Below are 18,905 nucleotides of genomic sequence, written 5' to 3'. Positions count from 1 at the left end.
CAACATGGCCCTTCTCTCATTGACAGGAAATGCTTAATGCACCACACTGGGGCCTTCTTGCCCTGGATCCCACAGACCCTCAAGGAGTGGAAGGACAGGCTCAAGTCCCAGAAACCCTAGAACTGTATGCAAAACGGTGCCGGCATGAGCATGATGTCTTTTTTCCTCTGGAGAGCGAGAGGCCCCACAACTTTCATCAGCTCTTCAGAGGAGCCTGTGATCCCCCCAAATGGCTAAAAACCACTGAACCAAGCTAGACAGAGGCAGAAAGCAGATCCAAGTTTTCCCTGAGTGAGGGATTGGTCCCACGGCTGTCATCTTCCAGCAGGGCAAGGGGACCATCGCCACAACTGAGAGACGATTACACGGTTTCATGAGAGCCCATCACAGTGAGATGCCCAGGCCCACCTGTGGCGCTGCACTGGCTCACCCTGGGGTAGGGCCGGGGGAGACACCAGGCTGCCATGGCAACCACACGGCGGGAACCCAGTGAGTAAGCCTGGGCAGCAGAGGAGGGGGAGGAGGAACCAAAAACTAAAGGACATCCTAACTCAGCCTAGAAAGCCAACCCCACCACCACCTCCCGTGTCACCCAGGCAGCTGTGAGCCCACTCCCTCCCCACTGCCTCACCTGCAGCCATAACTGCAACAGTGTAGAGACCATTTCTTGAATTCTTTCCATCGAAGTTGAATGACAGGTGCCAGAAGACCCCTGCTTAACAGTCATGAGAGAGGGAAGTCCTCTCTCTGCCGATGACGGAAATGGGACAGTGCGTGTGAAAACTCTTTGGGAAAGTAAAGCTATTCATTTGTAAGTTAGTTCTTATTTTGCAGAAAGGGGACAGAAGGTGCCCCTCTCCCTACCGCCCGCCACCCACCTCCACTCACTGACAACAGAAGAGGCAGCCGGAGCCCAGCTTCACCTATTATTAGGGGCTGACCTGTGAACCCCTAAATTCTTTTTTTTTTTTTTTTTTGAGACGGAGTCTCACTCTGTCGCCCAGGCTGGAGTGCAGTGGCGCGATCTCGGCTCACTGCAAGCTCCGCCTCCCGGGTTCACACCATTCTCCTGCCTCAGCCTCTCCAAGTAGCTGGGACTACAGGCGCCCGCCACCACGCCCGGCTAATTTTTTGTATTTTTAGTAGAGACGGGGTTTCACTGTGGTCTCAATCTCCTGACCTCGTGATCCGCCCGCCTCGGCCTCCCAAAGTGCTGGGATTACAAGCGTGAGCCACCACGCCCGGCTGAACCCCTAAATTCTTATGTTGAAATCTTAACCCCGAGTAGCTCAGAATGTGACTGTAATGGGAGACAGAGGCCTTAAAGAGGTAATTACGTTAATATGAGGTCATGATGCGGGGGGCCTAATCCATTCTGGCCAGTGTCCCATGAGAAGAGGGGATTAGGACAGAGCCCCTCGCAGAGAGGGACAACCACATGAGGATGCAGCGAGAATTCAGCCATCTGCAAGAGACCTCAGAAGAAAGCAACCCTGCCAACGCCGTAATCTCAGTCTTCCAACCTTCCTAAGTGTGAGACAATACATTTCTGTGGTTGAAGCCCCCGCATCCTGTGGGACTTTGTTACAACTGCCCCAGCAGACTAACAGACGATGAAGTCCAACGCTGCTCAGCGTGTCTGATGCCCGGTCACTGCCAGTCCCTCTGTTATTTTAGCTCCAGCAATACAGGATACAGCTTTGTCAATTGAAAACTATATTTAGGATTTTTGCGTAATTTAGCCAAGGTGGGTCAGAATTTACTTCTAAAGTATTTACATAGAAAGAAGTTGCTTTTGTTACGCATAACTTGCTTATATGAACCAAATCTCTGGAACTTGAGATAGGCTTCAGGAAGCATTGTCCACTGTTCTCTGGGTCGCTGCTGGACTTGTAAGGGAGTAAAAGCAAATGATTTGTGGACTTGACCCTCGATAACTTCCTGTTGCATTGGCAAGAGATGGGCTTGCATGCTTTGAACTCCAAGTTCCTCTCTCCCGAGGCAGCCGCGCAGCACGGTCAGTCCGCCTTCCCATCGCCTCTGCTCTGGTTCTGGAATACTCAACGCCCTCCCAAGCCTGACGATCCAGGTCCCCCAGGAACCACCTGCAGCTCCCCTGCCGACTGTCTGTCCCCGACAGATCCCAAACAAACTGAACTGGTCATCGTTCCCAACAAGCACTGCTGTGTGCTCCTACTCTAGGGCCGGATCTAGAATACAAACATACGACTGCTAGAAGAGCAGGACAAGTCTGCAGCCTCTAAGCAGGCTTCCTGGTGGCAGGGATATTGGAGCCCAGAGGGGAAGGTGGGGAAGAGAGGGACAGCAGGGGAAGGTGGGAAGCCATCTGTGCAAAAGCTCTGCAGAGAGAAAAAGAGCGAAAGTCATCCAAGGAGGACCTTAAAGGCCAGTGGTGGCTGGGACTTAGGGGGCCACAGGAGGCCAGAACAAGCAGGGCTTGGGAGGTGTAGATACAGCTTTGTGGCATGTATTTCAGAGGATCCCTCAGGAGCATGGGAGGTGACTGGCTGGGGCAAGGATGCCCATATGAGGCCAGCAAGGAGGGCAGTGCAGTGGTGCAGGCAAGAGATGACAGGAGCTGGGCCTAGGGCAGGAGACACAGGACATGGCAGGGCCGGGTTGTACAGGAGGTGGAACAAGTGTAGCAGGGAAGGAGAGGCTGCTGGCACTGCAGTGAATGCGAAATGCGGATGAGTGCTTCCCTCTGAGACAGACTAGGGTCAGAGACAGCGAGCTGGGTTGGGGACACATTGACTTTGGATTGTCTTGGAGACATCTAAGCGGAAGGGCAGAGCATGTGGTGAAAGAATAAAATGCTGTCTTTTAAGGTATATTTACACATTCAAACTTTTTACCAATTCCTAGTAGCCACGCCGCTAGAACCAGCTGGGTGGTGCTGAAAATGTGAACAGCCAACTCGTCACTGTCATTCGATCACCCTCACGGGGGAGCAGTCCACCCTCCCCATGTGGGCAAATGCAGTGGGCCCTGGGCAGCTGACTGGCCCTGCCCTCAGCCCGTGACACAGTTCATCAACCCCTGAGACCAGCGTGGTCACTTACTGTCTATGTGCTCTTGTCAGGAACTTTCTGTTTGTTTGCACTTTGAATTGCTCTAGCACACAAAACTGTTAGATAAAATTCCATCTGTGGTTAACGGAAAGATCTGCTTCAACATTGCATCACCGCTGGAAGGAAACCTGAGCTCTGATTAAACTCTGGGGGCAAAGTCCCATCCTACAAAACAGAATATGCCTCCTCTGGTCCTTGCAATCATTTTGCAATTTCTAAGCTTTAAAGCACTGAAATGAAGCATCAAACCGAAGCCTCCTACGGCCCTGGAAGGAGCCACCAAGGCTCCCTCGGAACATCTTTATCCTTCCATTTCCATCACCAATCTGGCTGAGACCTGTAGGGAAGGAAAGAGCTGAACCCAAGTCATCATGCGAAAATGTAAGGTCTGGAAGACACAGGCAGCAACGACTAACTATAAGCCAGCTTGGAACATAATCAGAACAAGTAATTTTAAAAAAATTTGTGAGCCCTTTCAGTGATTGGTTGACGCTTCTGTAGTATCTACCCTTCTCCAGACTTTTGGCAAAAGAACAAGTTAAAAACAAATGCTTTCAGTTTGCTTAAATGACAAGCCTTGGAAAAACCCAGCGACCGATAACTGCACACTGAGAACACTTGGGCTGTTCCTCCAAGGATAGGGCTGAGTAACAAAGCAGTCTGAGCAAAATGGCCCTTTTCAAAGATGGTAAGAAAGACATCAAGTAAAGGTAATTAGGAATGCAAGGAGAATTACCGTACCATTCCGGTACAGGATCAGTGTAAAGAAGAGCCTAATAAGTGTGCGTGCGCACACGTGCCTAACAAAGTCCTGCTGTTGACCCCCCCTTGAGTTTTGTTTTGCTTTCACAAATGTACATTCTATCTGCTTTTATGTGACATGGGGTGGACTGTAAATTCCATCACTCATCGAAGCACTTTTATACAATAGGGACTGGAACTAATTAAAATAAAATACCATCTGCCTTTGATTGAACTTTATCCTAAGCCCCATAACATTCATTTCCAGTTTGGTCATTTGAACACAATGGCAGCCTCGCATTCCGAAGTCTCTGAATAATATTAAATCATCTTTTCCTTTTGTTAATAATATTAATTACACAACTCTCCAGATGTGAAGGTATCATAAAAATGCTTTGCCAATGTAGGGAAATAAAAGATAACACTAAATACTTATATAAAACAGCTAATTTCACCAATATTTAATTGTAAGGACTGGGCAGAGTAAATATTAGTCAGACTGACAGCTAATTGATTTGGTTTGCATGAAAGCTAGACAAATTTAAACAGAGGTATTTCAGTTGCGATTCTGAATTCATAACTGGTTCAGATGTCTGTGTGCTTTCCCTGGGGCTAACAATTTAATTAGAACTGTGAGGAACAATTAGCCACTCCTATGAAAGTTCCAGGAGGGCCTGGGATGCCCAGGCTGTTTACTGGCAGGATGCATTGACAGCAGCCTTGCCAGGAGCTTATTAAGAAGCTCTGTGAAAAGGAGATTTTTATTTGAAAAAATTTAACTGCTATGGTAGCCTTTGCCTAGGAAGTCTCTATCCTTCCTTCTGCTGGCTTCAAGGAGACAACTAATGCCTGGGAATGCTTTGCCCTCAGACCCAAAATGAATATAGGACTTTTAACACACCTAAAATGGGTCAATCAAGTAGCTCAGGTGCTGCAGAGAGGAGGCAGGTCCAGGGCATGGTGGCCCTCAAGCCCCCCACCCCCAGAGTCAGCCTCTGCTGCCTCAGCCTGCCTTGCTCATGCACGGGTCTCCCATCCCCATCTTCACCGGGAACTCAGCAACACACAGACCTGCTGGGCAGCTCTGCATCACTCAGGCACAGGGTCCTGCACTCAGCAGGTGCACCATTAATATTTTTGGAAGGAAGGGATGAGCAGTCGACCTGAGTACCTTTAAAAGTTTTAAAATATAGTCACCAACAACAGAGGATGTAGTCAAAACACAGATTAAGTCTCCTATTTCGACTCTGCCTTAGTTCTAACAATTAAGAATCTGCTTTATTAATTCTTGGAAGGCCTCATGGAAAGAAGACCAAGAAATCCAGGGTCCCTGTCTCTTCTCAGGGCATGCTTACGAGGGGGGCCTCCTGCATGCAAACAGCTTGCTTTCATTGTAACTATCTGCGTGGTAGCAATTCAACAACTCAAAAGACTTCAGTTGAAGAATGAGGATGTTTCTTCATACGGCAGATCGAGTGCTTGCTTAAAGTGAAAGTGTGGAGGGATGCTGCATCGACCTCTTTCCTAGCTTAGAATTTCCTCCAAGATGACAGATGACGGTCTCTCACTCGCACAGAACTCACGCCTCCTCCGGGATCAGCCTATGCACCCTGTACAGAGGCCCCCTGCTGCTCAGTTTTCTACTGATCCACACTTCCCCAAGTGCTCCACTCTTTGGGAATGAGCAACTACAATCTGGCTTTTTTCCTAGAGGATTAAATATACTGGTCCCTTTGAAAAACATTCCTTCATGTTCCATGGTGTAAGCACAAGTAGACGTAATCTCACCCCCATGTGATGGGGTGAGATGGTGCATGCAAAGTGCCTAAGCACAGTCATCCTTTAGTGAACACTTAACTCCTTCCCTTGCTATGAAGGAATAATGGAATTAGCACAATGTTTTGTATCTATCTCATTCGACTTATCTGTATCTATCTATCCATCCATTCATCCATCCATCCATCCACCTATAAAACCAATCCAGAAATATATTCAAGACAAGTCTGCCTTTTCACAGCCCAGGTCCATGGGTGAGCTCCATGGGGACCACTTCCTCATGTGCTTCAAATCAAAACCCTCACCATGCGATGCCCCAGAGAAGGATAATTCAGGTACAGAGCCCAGAGATAACGCGTCTCTCCAACGAATCCCTGCTCAGTCAATACAAAAAGAGCCCTGATTGTCATTGAAGTAGGTAGGTTGGGGCAACCCCAAGAACCCATTTTTCCATAAAAACTTTACTCTAAGTATTTTCTGGAAATAGCTGAAATAATATTGTGCGCCAGCTAGGGAGCCCAAACAAACATCTAGCACATACGTTAACTTTTAAGAGAAGATGATTTCTGTGACCTAAAACTATGATTTACCGATGACCTCCGTTCCTTGTTGGGGCTGCTACTGCTTCTCACGTGAACTTCATTTTCCTTCTCAGCACTCATCGCCCTGTGACATATCACATATTTTTTCTATTTCCTGCTTCGTTTTCTGTCAGCCCCTCCGCCAGCTCCATGGGCCCTGCTATGGACAGAGCCAGCCACATAGAAGGTATTCCAAAAATACCTGCCAAATGAATGAACTCATTGGAGGCTCACTTGGCCATCTTAAATTTTTAATCTTGACACATACCTGTTGATTGATATTTCTCAAATATTAATTTCAAATCTATGCAGAAAGGAAGTATAATTAACCCCCCAATACATATGGATTATGTTAAAATTTAAAATGTTAGCCTCCTTCCAAATCACATTTGTTTTAATCCTGAAGATCATGTGAATCTTTGAGGAAAAAAACTCATACTTACTGCCCCAGTTTTCAAATTCATAGTAACCATTAACATACATGTTATGACAACCACAAAAACATCCACCTGCCTGATCTCTAATTTCATTATTAAAATACTTGCTTGAACTGCTTAGGGTTTTTGTTTCATGGGTAAGATTCATATATGTATCTCCTGTAATTATTGTATTTTGTTGACTTTAAAATGCTGAGAGATCCTCACTCACATGATTTAGTTCAGATGGTCTGATATGTAGCTACACCTGTCTTGTATTTAAAGTGAATGTGGAAAACTCATGTTTATCCAGAATCACATTAAAATCCAGACTCCGCCATTTTTAGGACCACAGACCCAAACCCTCCAGCCCTTAGGAAAGCATCCAACACTCTGTACCTGGGGGTCCATTCTGAGGAAGGTGTGAGGGCCTCTGCTACTCAAGGTTGATCTTTTAAAGGTTTTGCTGTGATAAAAATGGTAGTAATCTTCCAGGTTTCCAATCTGCAAGACAAGAAGCAGAATACCATCAATTAACAGTCTCACGAACAGCTTCCAAAATCTTCCACCCCACAAGAATCTCCCCCTTATCTGAGGGGCTCATTCTCCCAGAGGAAACATACCCTCCACCACAGTGCTCCTCATATCTCTGGCGTGTGTGCAGTGTTTATAAACGTGAAGGTGGATTTTAGACACTCATTTTTAGATAAACAACACGAAGTCACATTTCCCATGGAGCACATACTCCATCACATCTCACGGTAAATTAACATCATTTAAAGTTTAGACTATCATGGCCAAGTTTTTTAGACAGAAATGAATCGTTTAGGGCCAAGAATCCCTGAAGTAGCTAAGTTGGTGTCAAGTCAGGTCTACACCGAAACATCCATTTATAAACAAACTCCATCCTCTCCACTTTGTTGGTAAACTGAAATATCGAAGAATGAACACTCACTCTCAAGTGCAATGGGACAGCCAAAGAAAACACTGGATCCATCTGCTTGGGGATTGTGAAAGGGTCAGATGAGAACATCTAAACCCCCGAGGTGTCCCAATTTTCTGCCAGGGGCAGTTTGTCAGGACAGATTTCAGCTTGAGGACCGGATGGAACCAACAGCAGCCCTGTGGCCCAGCCCCTGACCTTCAAGAAGGGCTGGCCCTCACTGTAGCACCAGCTTGTCCCCACGTCTGTCCGGGCTTGAGCATGGGGACATTGTTATCGGAGGCCTCCTTCCTGGCTGTAGAGAAGTGCTAGTTGATCACAATCCTCCAAAAAGGATTTTAAAATCAAGATGGACTGAATATCATACAGACTCGCAAGTTGATCTTCTCAGGCTAAACCATCCTAGTTTCTTTTCTAGCTTGATTAAAGGGTAAATTTAAGACTAACGGTCCTCTACAGCAGTTCTACGTGATGATTACAAACATGAGTTTTGAGTCACATCGATTTGGTCCAAACCCTTCCTACCCCTCCACCAAGATTAGCCATGTGACCTTGGGCAAGGACATTTGACTCATGAGAATCTCAATTCCTTATGTGTAAAATGGGGATAAAGGTACTTACCTTTAAAAGTTAAGTAGGACTAAAGCCTACCCCACTCACAACTCCTTGGCTGCCTCCACCTCATTCATAGCCATTTAGTCTGCTATAGTCTGACCTCAATAGAGTTGACTGGCCCAGGCGGAGACCTGGAGGGACTTGGATGCTGTGAGTGGCCATTTTCATATCTTTGCACAAGAAGATAAGGCAGGAGTGCAAGAGAGAGCCTCCCAGCCCCTTTACTACCCTTCAGTTCTCCTTTCTGGCAATCCTGGCAGCCTTGCTGTCTCCTGTTCTTGGGTTTAGGAGACGCCACTTTGTCCTCTAAATAAAGAGCTCCCTTTTCTACTTCAGCTTGCTCCAGTGTGTTTCTGTTGCTTACAACCACAGAACATCAAATACTAAGATAGTCATGAGGAATCAATAGGAATCACCCACATAGAGCCCAGTTTAGTGTCTAGAACCTAGTGGGCATTCAACAAATGCTGGTGGTCCTGGGAGCTGGGATTCTCTCTCTTGCTCCTCCACTCCCCTCTCTGGGTCTGGGATGCTTTAGCTTTTGGCCAAATCCAGGTCTGCACCTAATGTGACCCCTTCCCTCTGGGTGACCTGGGCTTACCCTCTCTGAGTTTCCTTATGAGACTAATAACCACCACCCTGAAGGGTTGCTCCAACATTTGGATGAGATATTTATGTGTGAAGGAGCTAGCAGAGACCCAGCAGGTAGGTAGTAAGTGCTCAATACACGGTTTTCTGCAATTCTGATTCTCACATTTTTCTGCCATGATAAACCTCATTATTTCTGCCCTATTTTGCTCACAAGCACTTTTATTCTTCCTCCTACAGATAAGTCACCTTGCTCACTTCTTCAACGAAGTTAACTGCCACATGTGTCAAAAGGCTCCTCCTCACCCACACTAGAGCTGTTATTTAGCAACAGAGGCAATCATGGAGTCTCAACTTGCAGCAGTGTTTAATCAACATGTTTGCTTATAAGCTGCCATCATCCCTGGGAGACGTTACATAACTTTTGGTCTTTTAACTCTGGGCATTCAAGTCAATTCCCAGTCAGGGACATGGAGAAACTAAGAGTTGAATAAAACTTGCTGGCAAAGAAACAGACTAATTGCAGCACTGCTGACCCTTAGCAGGCCCATGTCAGGGTGGCCCCGGAAGCCATTCAGGGCAGCACCCAGCCTTTGAACAGCTAAGGCAGGCTTGGGGCAGCCACCTTTCCCCTCAAAGGCCAGTCCCAAAGCTATCCAGCCCCCTGCCCCGGGGCCGCCATGACTGTCCTTTGCAAAGGCCCCTGGGTCTGGGCTGATGTGAACTGTTCTCCATGAACGATCCAGGAAAGGCACAGACAGTCCCCCAGAATGCTGACCAGGCCAACCACCTCTGGAGGAAGCAGCGGCCAGAACTCCATCTGTTTGGACACTTATGTCCTGCCTAGCATGAGAGCTGGGGGGCCAGGGAGGGTTGCTCCCACTGCAGGGGAGAAGGGGACACCAGCCAAGGCTGCCGTTGCAAAGCCAGCTGCAGAAGAAGCTGGAATCATACATTTGTCCTCTGTGACTGGCTTATGTCATTCAGCATAATGTCCTCAAGTTTCATCAGTGTTGCACCATGTGTCAGAATTTCCTTCCTTTTTAAGGCTGACTAATCTTCCATTATCTGCACACCTCACATTTTGTTTATTCACTCATCTATTTATGGACACGTGGATTACTCCCACTTCTTGGCTGCTGTGAATAATGCTGCTGGTTACAAATATCTGTTCGTGTCCCTGCTTTCAATTCTTTTGGGTATATATCCACCTACTGTTTTTTGATAAATTTTCTTGGAACATAGCCACACCCACCCTTTCCCTACTGTTCATGGCTGCCTTCCTACTACAACAGCAGAGCTGAGTAGTTGCAACAGAGACCTTAGAGACCACGAGGATAAATAGTTCATATGTGAACTTTGAAACAGAAAAGGTTGCCAGCCTGTGATGTACAGCATTTGCTGCTGAGAGTATCTGAGGAGTTCACCAAAGTCTCTGATGTCAAGCATGGGTTCTCTAGGGCTGGGAAGTGGCGGTCCATACACGGAGTGACTCTGTGGATAAACACAGGTGCGGCTGCAAGCCTAGACCTTCAGCATCTCTCTGAGTCTCTGAGCCGTGCTTTTTCCATAAACCTCCTTGTCAGATGCTCCAAGAGGCTCCGTCCTTCTGCCTGACTCATGTGGTCCTGCCCTCTGCCCTCCCCTTGCAACATTAGGCATCAGGTCAGGAGTGTGAGGTTTTCATCAGGGGCAAAACCAGTGAGAGAATCAAAGGTGACACAGCAGGAGGCAGGGGCAGCTGCCCAGGAACGCAGGCCCATTGAAAGTCTCGTCGGCCCAGACGATGCTGCATTTATGATACAGCCATTGCTGTCTCTCGTCCTCCCCACCCACCTAAGCCCTTCTAGGCTCCTCACTTGACCTACCACAGCAGGGTCCACCCCAGGTACGAGGAGGTCCTGCCCCTCCCCAATGAGGGAGGCCGTTCCTTCACATCTCTGGGTGCCTTCACGGGGAAGGGGGACAGGATGCCAGGCTGTGAGGCCCCCAGGCTCACACAAGGTCACCTGTGGGGATGTGGCCACTGGCCTGGTTCAACACGAAGGACACCTGGCTGCCCTCTGGCCCTGACTCACAGACTAGGATGTGAGAAGGACCCACAGAGATGTCCCCATTTCACAGATGAGTAGACTGAGGCCCAGGGAGGTTAAGACTATGTCACACTGTGGGGCTCCCAGTTCCTAAACCAGCAGCCTCCCCATTCTGCTCACAGACAAGCAGGTGACAAAATTTGATACTAAATGACACATAGATACACAAGTAGGGATTCAGATGATTGCCACACTTTTAGGACCTCTTCAGGGTCAAATGGACAGGGCTGGACTCAGGAAGGGGACAGCCTAAAGACAAAATTCCAAATAATCTTCCAGGGAAAGTGAGGTTCTTTTTTTATCTGGCATTTGTCCTGATGGCAGGTGTTCCTCCTTCCTCAGCAGCCTGGATGTCCTGGGTGGCTGCTGCTGGGCTGTGGCCTCGGACAGTGTCCACACCAGGCGCTGGCTCTGCTCCTGTGCTCACAGCTCATCAACTACGTACCACTTCTCCAGCCAGTGCCTGAGCAGCCCGCCTTTAGAATCAGGAGTGGTGGCTTCCACAGATTGAAGCTATCAGAGGGCCCTGGCAGCCTCCTCCTCCTTCCCTCAATCATAGAAGAGAGGCGCTGCCTCCACCATCCCAGGCTGCGTCCCAGTCCTCCTCAGCCCCGTGTCCTCCCCTGACCTCCATCTGCTCTTCATCAATGAATCTGACTGCTAGTCCGCAAGGCATTGTTTTTGTAATGTCATAACACGAAATTTAAATATGTTCTTGTTCTCTTTCGTGTCCATGGTATCTTCACGATGAATTAATCAGAGCCCGTTTCATGCACCATTCAAGAAAATAAACAATTTGCTGAATACAGGATGCTCATGTTTCCTTACTCAACATTGACAGGCGATTATATGCATTACTTGATAAAACTGATAACATCATTAAAACATCATTACAAACCTTGCTAAATGTTCTTGACCAGAACACTGGAAGAAATGAGATCAAAGAACTCACAGTGAAGAGTTTAATGTAGTATAATCCTCTTTAACAACATGCTCTGACATTTTGTCAGATATAGGTAATACGTCAGATACAAATATAGGTAATATGTGCACATGATACAAAAGATGGAAGGTACAAAGGGTACAGAGTTAGTAGGGAACAGCAATTCCCCCTCCTTCACCTGTCCCCCAGCCAGGGTTCCTCACTGTTACCAAGTGCTCCCAGCTCATTACAAGAACAGCTGACGCTTGCTGGGCACATGCCCCATTCCAGGCAGCAAGCTTGGAGTTCAGATGAATTATTAAGTTTGATTTTCATAACAACTGTACGGGGTAGATGTTATGACCATCCTCATCTTACAGATGGGGAAACTGAGGCACAGAGCAGTGAAACTGTTCAAGATTCATTTAGTCAATGAACAGTCAGGATTCTTCACTGTGGAACCTTCTGCCTCTTGGCATAGTTAAGACTGTTAGTTGCCGTGGGGGATTTCAGGCACCTTGGTCATTGTCCTTTGCAGCGGGTTCTTTCCCAGAGAACCAGTACCCCCAGCATGTGTGCACTTTCCTTCATTTCAATAAGGAAATCATGGGAGACCTCTATTATGTTTCACGTACATATTATTCCATTATGTCTGTATACGAGTGTGTGTGCATATGTGTGGATGTACAGAATGTGAGTGTTGTACACACGTGTACACATATGCAGGCATGTGTATGTGCATACGTACATGGATGTGCAAGTGTTTGTATACAGATGTATATATATGTATACAGTCATGCCTTGGCATCCGTGGGGGACTGGTTCCAGGCCACCCTACAGATCCCAAAATCCACAGATGCTCAAGTCCCTGATATAAAATGGCATCATATTTGCATACAACCTACACACATCCTCCAATACTTTAAATCATCTTTAGACTACTTATAATACCTAATACAATGTAAATGCTGTGGAAATAGTTGTTATACTATATTGTTTAAGGAAAAATGACAAGAAAATACTTTCTACATCCACCATACACTTTTTTTTTCATGTTTTTGACCTGAGGTTGGTTGAATGTATAGATGTGGAACCTGTGGATAAAGACAGCCAACTGCATATGTACTCAGGGGTGTGTGTGTGTGTGTGTGTGTGTTTGTGCATATACACGTGCATATACATATCCAGGTGTGTGTGTTTATGTAACGTTCATAAACAAATGACTCTGACACATACCAGGTAGGTCCTTGGTTTTCCCACAGTTCTCACATCCAAGTGAGCCTCCTGGGGCCACTGCTGGGTTGCCCTAACTCAGAACTCCGGATCTGTGGCTTGCCACCTTCGTACATGTCAGCTTCACCTGAGTAGCTTGAGCAACCCCATGTGGGTGGGGGCTTGGTCCCAGATGGACGTTCTGGTTCCAGAGGTCTGAACAGCCACGGGGCAGGTGGGTTCTGAAACTCCTCTGCGGCAGAAGCTGAGCTGTATCCAGGAACTGCCTGAGATACGGAGACGACAGGCCCAGAAGGCTGTTTCTTCATTTCCTGCCAACCAATCCTGGGCCCTTCCAGGCTCAGCTCAGCATCTTCTCCTCTGGGGAGCCTCTCCCGCCTAAGTGGGTCCCAAGCACATTGCCCCATAATAGCTGAGTCCTCCAGGGGCTGGGCCGGATCTGCACCATCTTTATCCACTGACTCCTGGCAGGACCCCTAGGTCAGCATATAATTTCCACCACACCACAGCAGCATCAACAACACTGTGCACCCTCGCCATCCTGCACCCCAAACCTTTCCTCCTGAGGCGTTCCTTGTCTTGGTAAAAGCCACCACCAAACCTTCCCAAAGGGGGCTCTTAATGGCTCCCAAACCCGCTCCCCGCATCACACCCACCCTAGTGCAGGCAGCCCCACCCCTCTGCTCGGACCATCGCTGGCCTCTTAGTCTCTCTCGTACCACTGCACTGACCCTCCTACCCTGACTCCTCGTCTCAGAGGGTACACGACTGGCCAGGACCCCTCTCCAGCCACAGGCCTGGCCCTGCCCACACTGCCCTCTGTCGTCCAGTGTAAGGGGCCCTGCCCTCACTCACCGTTTCACACCCCTGTGCTTGCTCAAGTCTCCTCACACCTACAAGACTAACTCCTACTCTGCTTTTAACCATCCCCTCGGCTGTCACTGACTCCAGGAGCCCTCTCAGACCTCCCAGGCCCTGTATGCCCAGACACGGCTATCACACCCTTCGTCCTCCCTCCCTCCACCATAAGCCTTCAAGGGCAGGAGCTGCATTGTCTGTCAATCTTTAGGGCCTGGCTGTGTCTGGAACACAGAGGAGCTTGAAATCTGCCTGATGAAATCAACAGACTTCTGTCTCCAAATGACACTGCGAGGATACACAGGTCTCCCCCCATCCCATCTGCGTCCAGCTGTCCAGTGAGGCCCCGCGTCCAGAGGCGGGGTGAGCATGCCCCCAGTGCCTTCTGGCCCAGGCTCTGCTGTCCTGTCTTTGAGCTCTCTCTCAGTCCCCGTCCCAGGACAGCTCTGAGGTCGGGAGGAGGCTATGGAGCCAGGCAGACCACCTGCCGGCTGTATGGTCTGGGCAAGACCCCCACTGGCCTCTCTGGTCTGAGGACTTGAGGCAGGCAAGGCCTGGCTGGGCACTCCCTTCCACTGGCCAGTGCCCTTCATTCATGGCACGCATCAGCCATGAGAAGAACTCTTGGGCGCAGGTGTGGAGGGGCAGAAGCGGCTTGCAGGGCCACACAAGGGAAGGGTGGGAACCCACACGAGGGGAAAGGCCTGGCCTGGGGTTTACAGAAAGGGCCTCCCCCATCATGTCTTTTCTTTAAATGCAAGCGTAGCTGGCTCCAAACAAAATCTCAGTGGGTGCGGCCAGCTCGGGTTCACTCTGCCAGAAAAGACTTAACGTTTTTTGAAGATCCTGAGGAACGGAGGAGGAAAGCCCAATCTACTTTACATGTTTAATTTGCAGCAAAGTCACTGAGAAGCACGCCGAATCTACCCCAAATGACATCAAATAGTTCCAAAGGTCCACCCGCCCACTCAGCTCTCCAGTGGACGTGACTGCAGACACAGGTGCAGTTCGTAGCCCTCGAGCAGGCTGCGTTGTTGGTGGGGGTGGGTTGGCTAAGAGCATACTCTGCTAAGTCTGCAAAAACCCCACCCCACCTTCCCAGGCCAGCCCAAACCCTGCCACATGGGAACAGCTGATAAGCAGCCACAGAATGTCTCAATTCAAGGCCTCAGTGATGAATGGACTGTAGATGAGGCTTCTGACTTTGCAAAAAAAAAAACTGTACTTTATCACTCCCAAAGCCTGCCCTTGGCTGGAAACAGATGTTCCAAACCCCGTCCGCTCCGCAGCTGCAGCGTGCCTGCTTCCGGAGCCGCGTGTCTGTCTTCAGAGCCGGCATCCGCCGAGGGCCTTGGCTTTCTGGGAAGAGTCTGTCTAAAAGTCATGGTCGTCTGAGTTCAGTTATATAATGTTATTGATCCCAGTTGGTTTGCTTAAGAAAAACACAACTAATTAGACTCTGTAAAAACCTACACACCAAATTAATTCTGTATTGCTCTAGTGACTTCCGCCTGAAAAAAAAAGTTATAAATATAGATGACCACTGGACCTATATTTAGCCAGCACTGGGTTACCTGGTATTTATAATTAAGGAAGTCCAGAGAGAGAGAGAGAATGGACATTTTGTTGTTATTTCTTAAAGCATTTTTTAAAAACTGCTTCCCATTTCAGTCACATATATACATAGCAACATTCTGTTATTGCAATAATTACAATCCTGACCCAAGTTAAGACGATTGCACAATTTCCCGGTCTCCTAAAATTACTTTCTTCAACACATATCCACTCAAACTATGCAATTAAGCTGTTAAACATCCTAAAAATTCCTGAGAAATCATTAATTCTTACTCAGCAAACTTCATTTTTCTCTTCCCTTAAGTCGCCAAACCAAATGGTCCAGCTTCGGATGAGAACGTTTAATTTCTATATGTGGCCTCGGCCTATATTTTCAATGTCTACAAAAAGCTACCTGAAAAAACTCTACAATTCTGACTTTGAAGATCACCATTTTAAATCATTTCCTGGTTAAAGGTTTCTTTATGGCTGTCTGGAATTCGTTGTTTTCCCAGATTCCTAAATCCAATGCCTCTTGAGTATTTATTTTTGTTTTAATTTTAAAATAAGCTGTAAAACTCTTTTTTTCCTGAAAAATTCCATTCTAAAGCCATCATATGGGGAAGAACATGGTGTGTGGGGGGTGGGAAGATCGGGGGCGGCCTAGAACAAGGCATTGCTAGAACTCAGAAGGTGAGGAGGGTGCTCGCACTGGGGAAAGTGGAATCGGAGCCCGTGGGGCTATGGGTGGGAACAGGCTACTCTAGATGTCAGAGTCCAGGCAGATAACCAGGGTGCCCACTCAGGGAAAGTGAAGACAGAGGACATGGCAGATTGGTTACCCACAGAGGACGGATGGAATATGTTACTACATTAGGGGCCATTACAATTGATAAGAGACCAATGGTAATTTCCTGGTGTCCGTGGCTGCACTGCACAGTTCTGCAGACACAGTCCTTGTTTATGCAAAGGACCAACTGGAGCACTGGGGCTGGTGGGGTCGGGGTCACCAGGTTCTCTGCACTGGGTCAGATGAGCTTTGTCCTGTGCATTCAATTTTTCTGTAAGTTTGTGATTGTTTCAAAAAATTGTAAAAGAAATTTTTAATTGTAATAAAACAAGGTAACCAGACCTTTTAGCCCCTTTCCCAAATAAAGCTTAAAGAATGTACGGTCTAAACTGAAGACAAAACTCTTCCTCTAGCCTCATGCTGAGAAGCAGCCTCTCAGAGCGGCACCATTCCTTCCTCCCATCAAAGCAGGGCCCGTGGGATCCAGGAATTATTTTGTAAAAGAGGCAGAAAGAAAATGAGGTGTATTTCAAGGGCAGGTGACCTCTGGGGTAGGGAGGCTCCCTCAGGCCTGGCCCTGCCCCACGTGCCCAGGGCCCACACCTCACCCCCGGGCACAGCACCTGCCCCTGCTCCCTGCAGGCTGCCCCTGTGCAGCGGATGTGTTAGTGGGATGGATTAGAGCCACACCTCCCTGCTGCTCGCTAACTTCCCTGTGCCATGTTTGGTCTCTCTAGTTGGGCGAGGTACCCCCAATTCTCATGGGGCCCAGCCTGGGACCCCATGGCCGGGAGGAGGTGAGCCTGTGGAGGCTCCAGCAACCCAGAACTGCGAGATCTCCTGAACTCTTCCAGAGAAGCCAGCATTCGGATCCGACATGCGCTCTGCTGAGTTTTTAATAATGGCAACTCATTGTACATGTTACCACCAGTGTAGCCTGCCTAACACATGCCTGCAGGCTACAGGCAGCCTGTCGTCCTGGAAAGTGGGGATCGAGACATTTGGTTCAGACTTTCCCAACTTGAGGAGGCCCACTGTTTACTTTTTACCTTCTGAGTATGCGAGAAGTAGGGGGTGCCTTATCCTCAAGAAAGTCTCATCTAGAGAATTTGCCAGGGGAGAGAGGCTCCGGTACAAGCCCAGGTCTGCTCTCAGCATAGGGCAGCTCTGCTCGTGAGGAGTGGACTGTGTCTGTGACCTTGAGCACCAAAGGCCGAGCACAGCACACCTGGGCAGGCTGCTTACATCACGGATCAGGGAACAAAGCTACACTGAGCACCCAAGGCAGTCAGGGGGAGCCCACCTGGCTCCTGCCAGTCCCCCTGCTGGGCTCCCCAGAAAGAAGGGTCAGTGCTGGGCTGCAGCTCATGGCTACTTGACCAAGGGGGGTCATGTCGGAGGAGGCTACAAGGTTTTTTAAAATAAGATTTTTGTCTTTATGAAAGAAATGTTGGAAATTCACATTTTAATACCTAAAACACCATCACTTGAGAGCAGTTATCCCAAGGGAAATCAAAAGGAATTTTAGAAAAACTAATCTTCAAACTTTTCACTTAAAAATATATACCTCCTGTACCCGAAGATGTGAAAACGGGGTTCTGAACAAATATCTGCATACCCGTGTTCACAGCAGCATTTTCCACAAAAGCCAAGCGGTGGGAACGACCCAGGTGTCTGTGGCTGGCTGAGTGGATCAACAAAACCTGGCAGGGACACATGATGGAATATGGCTCAGCCTGAAAAAGGGAGGAAACTCTGATGCATGCTACAACAGATGAGCCTGGAGGACACTGTGCTCAGTGAAATGAGCCAGGCACTAAGGACGAATACTGAATGATTCTCCCTGTATGCGGTACCTGGAATGGCCCAATTCATAGAGATAGAACGTGGCTGCCAGGGGCTGTGGGGGAGGAGGAGTGGGGAGTTGGTGTGTAAAGGGTACAGAGTTTCAGGCCAGGCACAGTGGCTTCTGCCTGTAATTCCAGCACTTTGGGAGGCCGAGGCAGGTGGGCAGATCACATGAGGTCGGGAGTTCGAGACCAGCCTGGCCAACATGGTGAAACCCCCGCCTCTACTAAAAATACAAAAATTAGCCGGGTATGGTGGCGTGTGCCTGTAATCCCAGCTATTTGGGAGGCTGAGGCAGGAGAATCGCTTGAACCCGGGAGGCGGAGGCTGCAGTGAGCCAAGATCACACCACTGCAGTCCAGCCTGGGCAACAGAGTGAGACTCCATCTCAAAAAATGAATGAATGAATGAATGAATAAATAAATAAAAGGGTACAGAGTTTCAGTCTGAGAAAATAAAAAAGTTCTGGAGATGGACAGTGGTGATGGTTGCATAACAATGTGAAAATACTAAATGCCCCAAACTATACACTTACAAACAGATAAGATGATATATTTTCTATTATGTGTATTTGACCACAGCAAACAAACAAACAAAAAACTCTCCTCTGCATTCTGTCCCCACTTTTCCCACCTCTCTTGTGTCACTCAGGATGCTGGGACCATGGCTCCAGTGTGCCAGCAGCATCTGGAGGCCTGAGAGGGAGAAGGCATAGCCGACCCCAAGGCATAGCCCAGCACAGCAGTGCTGCCCAACTGTGACTATTAACAGCTCTTGGCTCCAGGAAGCGCTTCCCATCCTTGGCCCCTCTCTATTGTGTGGTTTCCCTTAAAGGGAACAAGGACACAGGAAGGA

At 48.2% G+C, this 18,905-nt stretch overlaps 1 protein-coding gene across 4 annotated transcripts in view; it reads right to left on the bottom strand.

Moving 5' to 3' along the window:
* Nucleotides 1–18,905, bottom strand: part of PCSK6 (proprotein convertase subtilisin/kexin type 6) — a 185,703-nt gene that overhangs the window by 133,066 nt on the left and 33,732 nt on the right. For all 4 annotated transcript variants that reach the window (XM_032175060.2, XM_032175062.2, XM_032175063.2 and 1 more), the window contains exon 2: nucleotides 7,006–7,110. In XM_032175060.2, the coding sequence (XP_032030951.1) occupies nucleotides 7,006–7,110 (105 nt within the window). The remainder of the gene's footprint in view (nucleotides 1–7,005; nucleotides 7,111–18,905) is intronic.

The sequence above is a fragment of the Hylobates moloch genome, unplaced genomic scaffold, assembly GCF_009828535.3.
Source record: "Hylobates moloch isolate HMO894 unplaced genomic scaffold, HMol_V3 SCAFFOLD_14, whole genome shotgun sequence".
Classification (NCBI taxonomy): domain Eukaryota; kingdom Metazoa; phylum Chordata; class Mammalia; order Primates; family Hylobatidae; genus Hylobates; species Hylobates moloch.
Note: the sequence above shows the minus strand (reverse complement) of the source record. Positions and strands in the feature narration are given on the sequence as shown.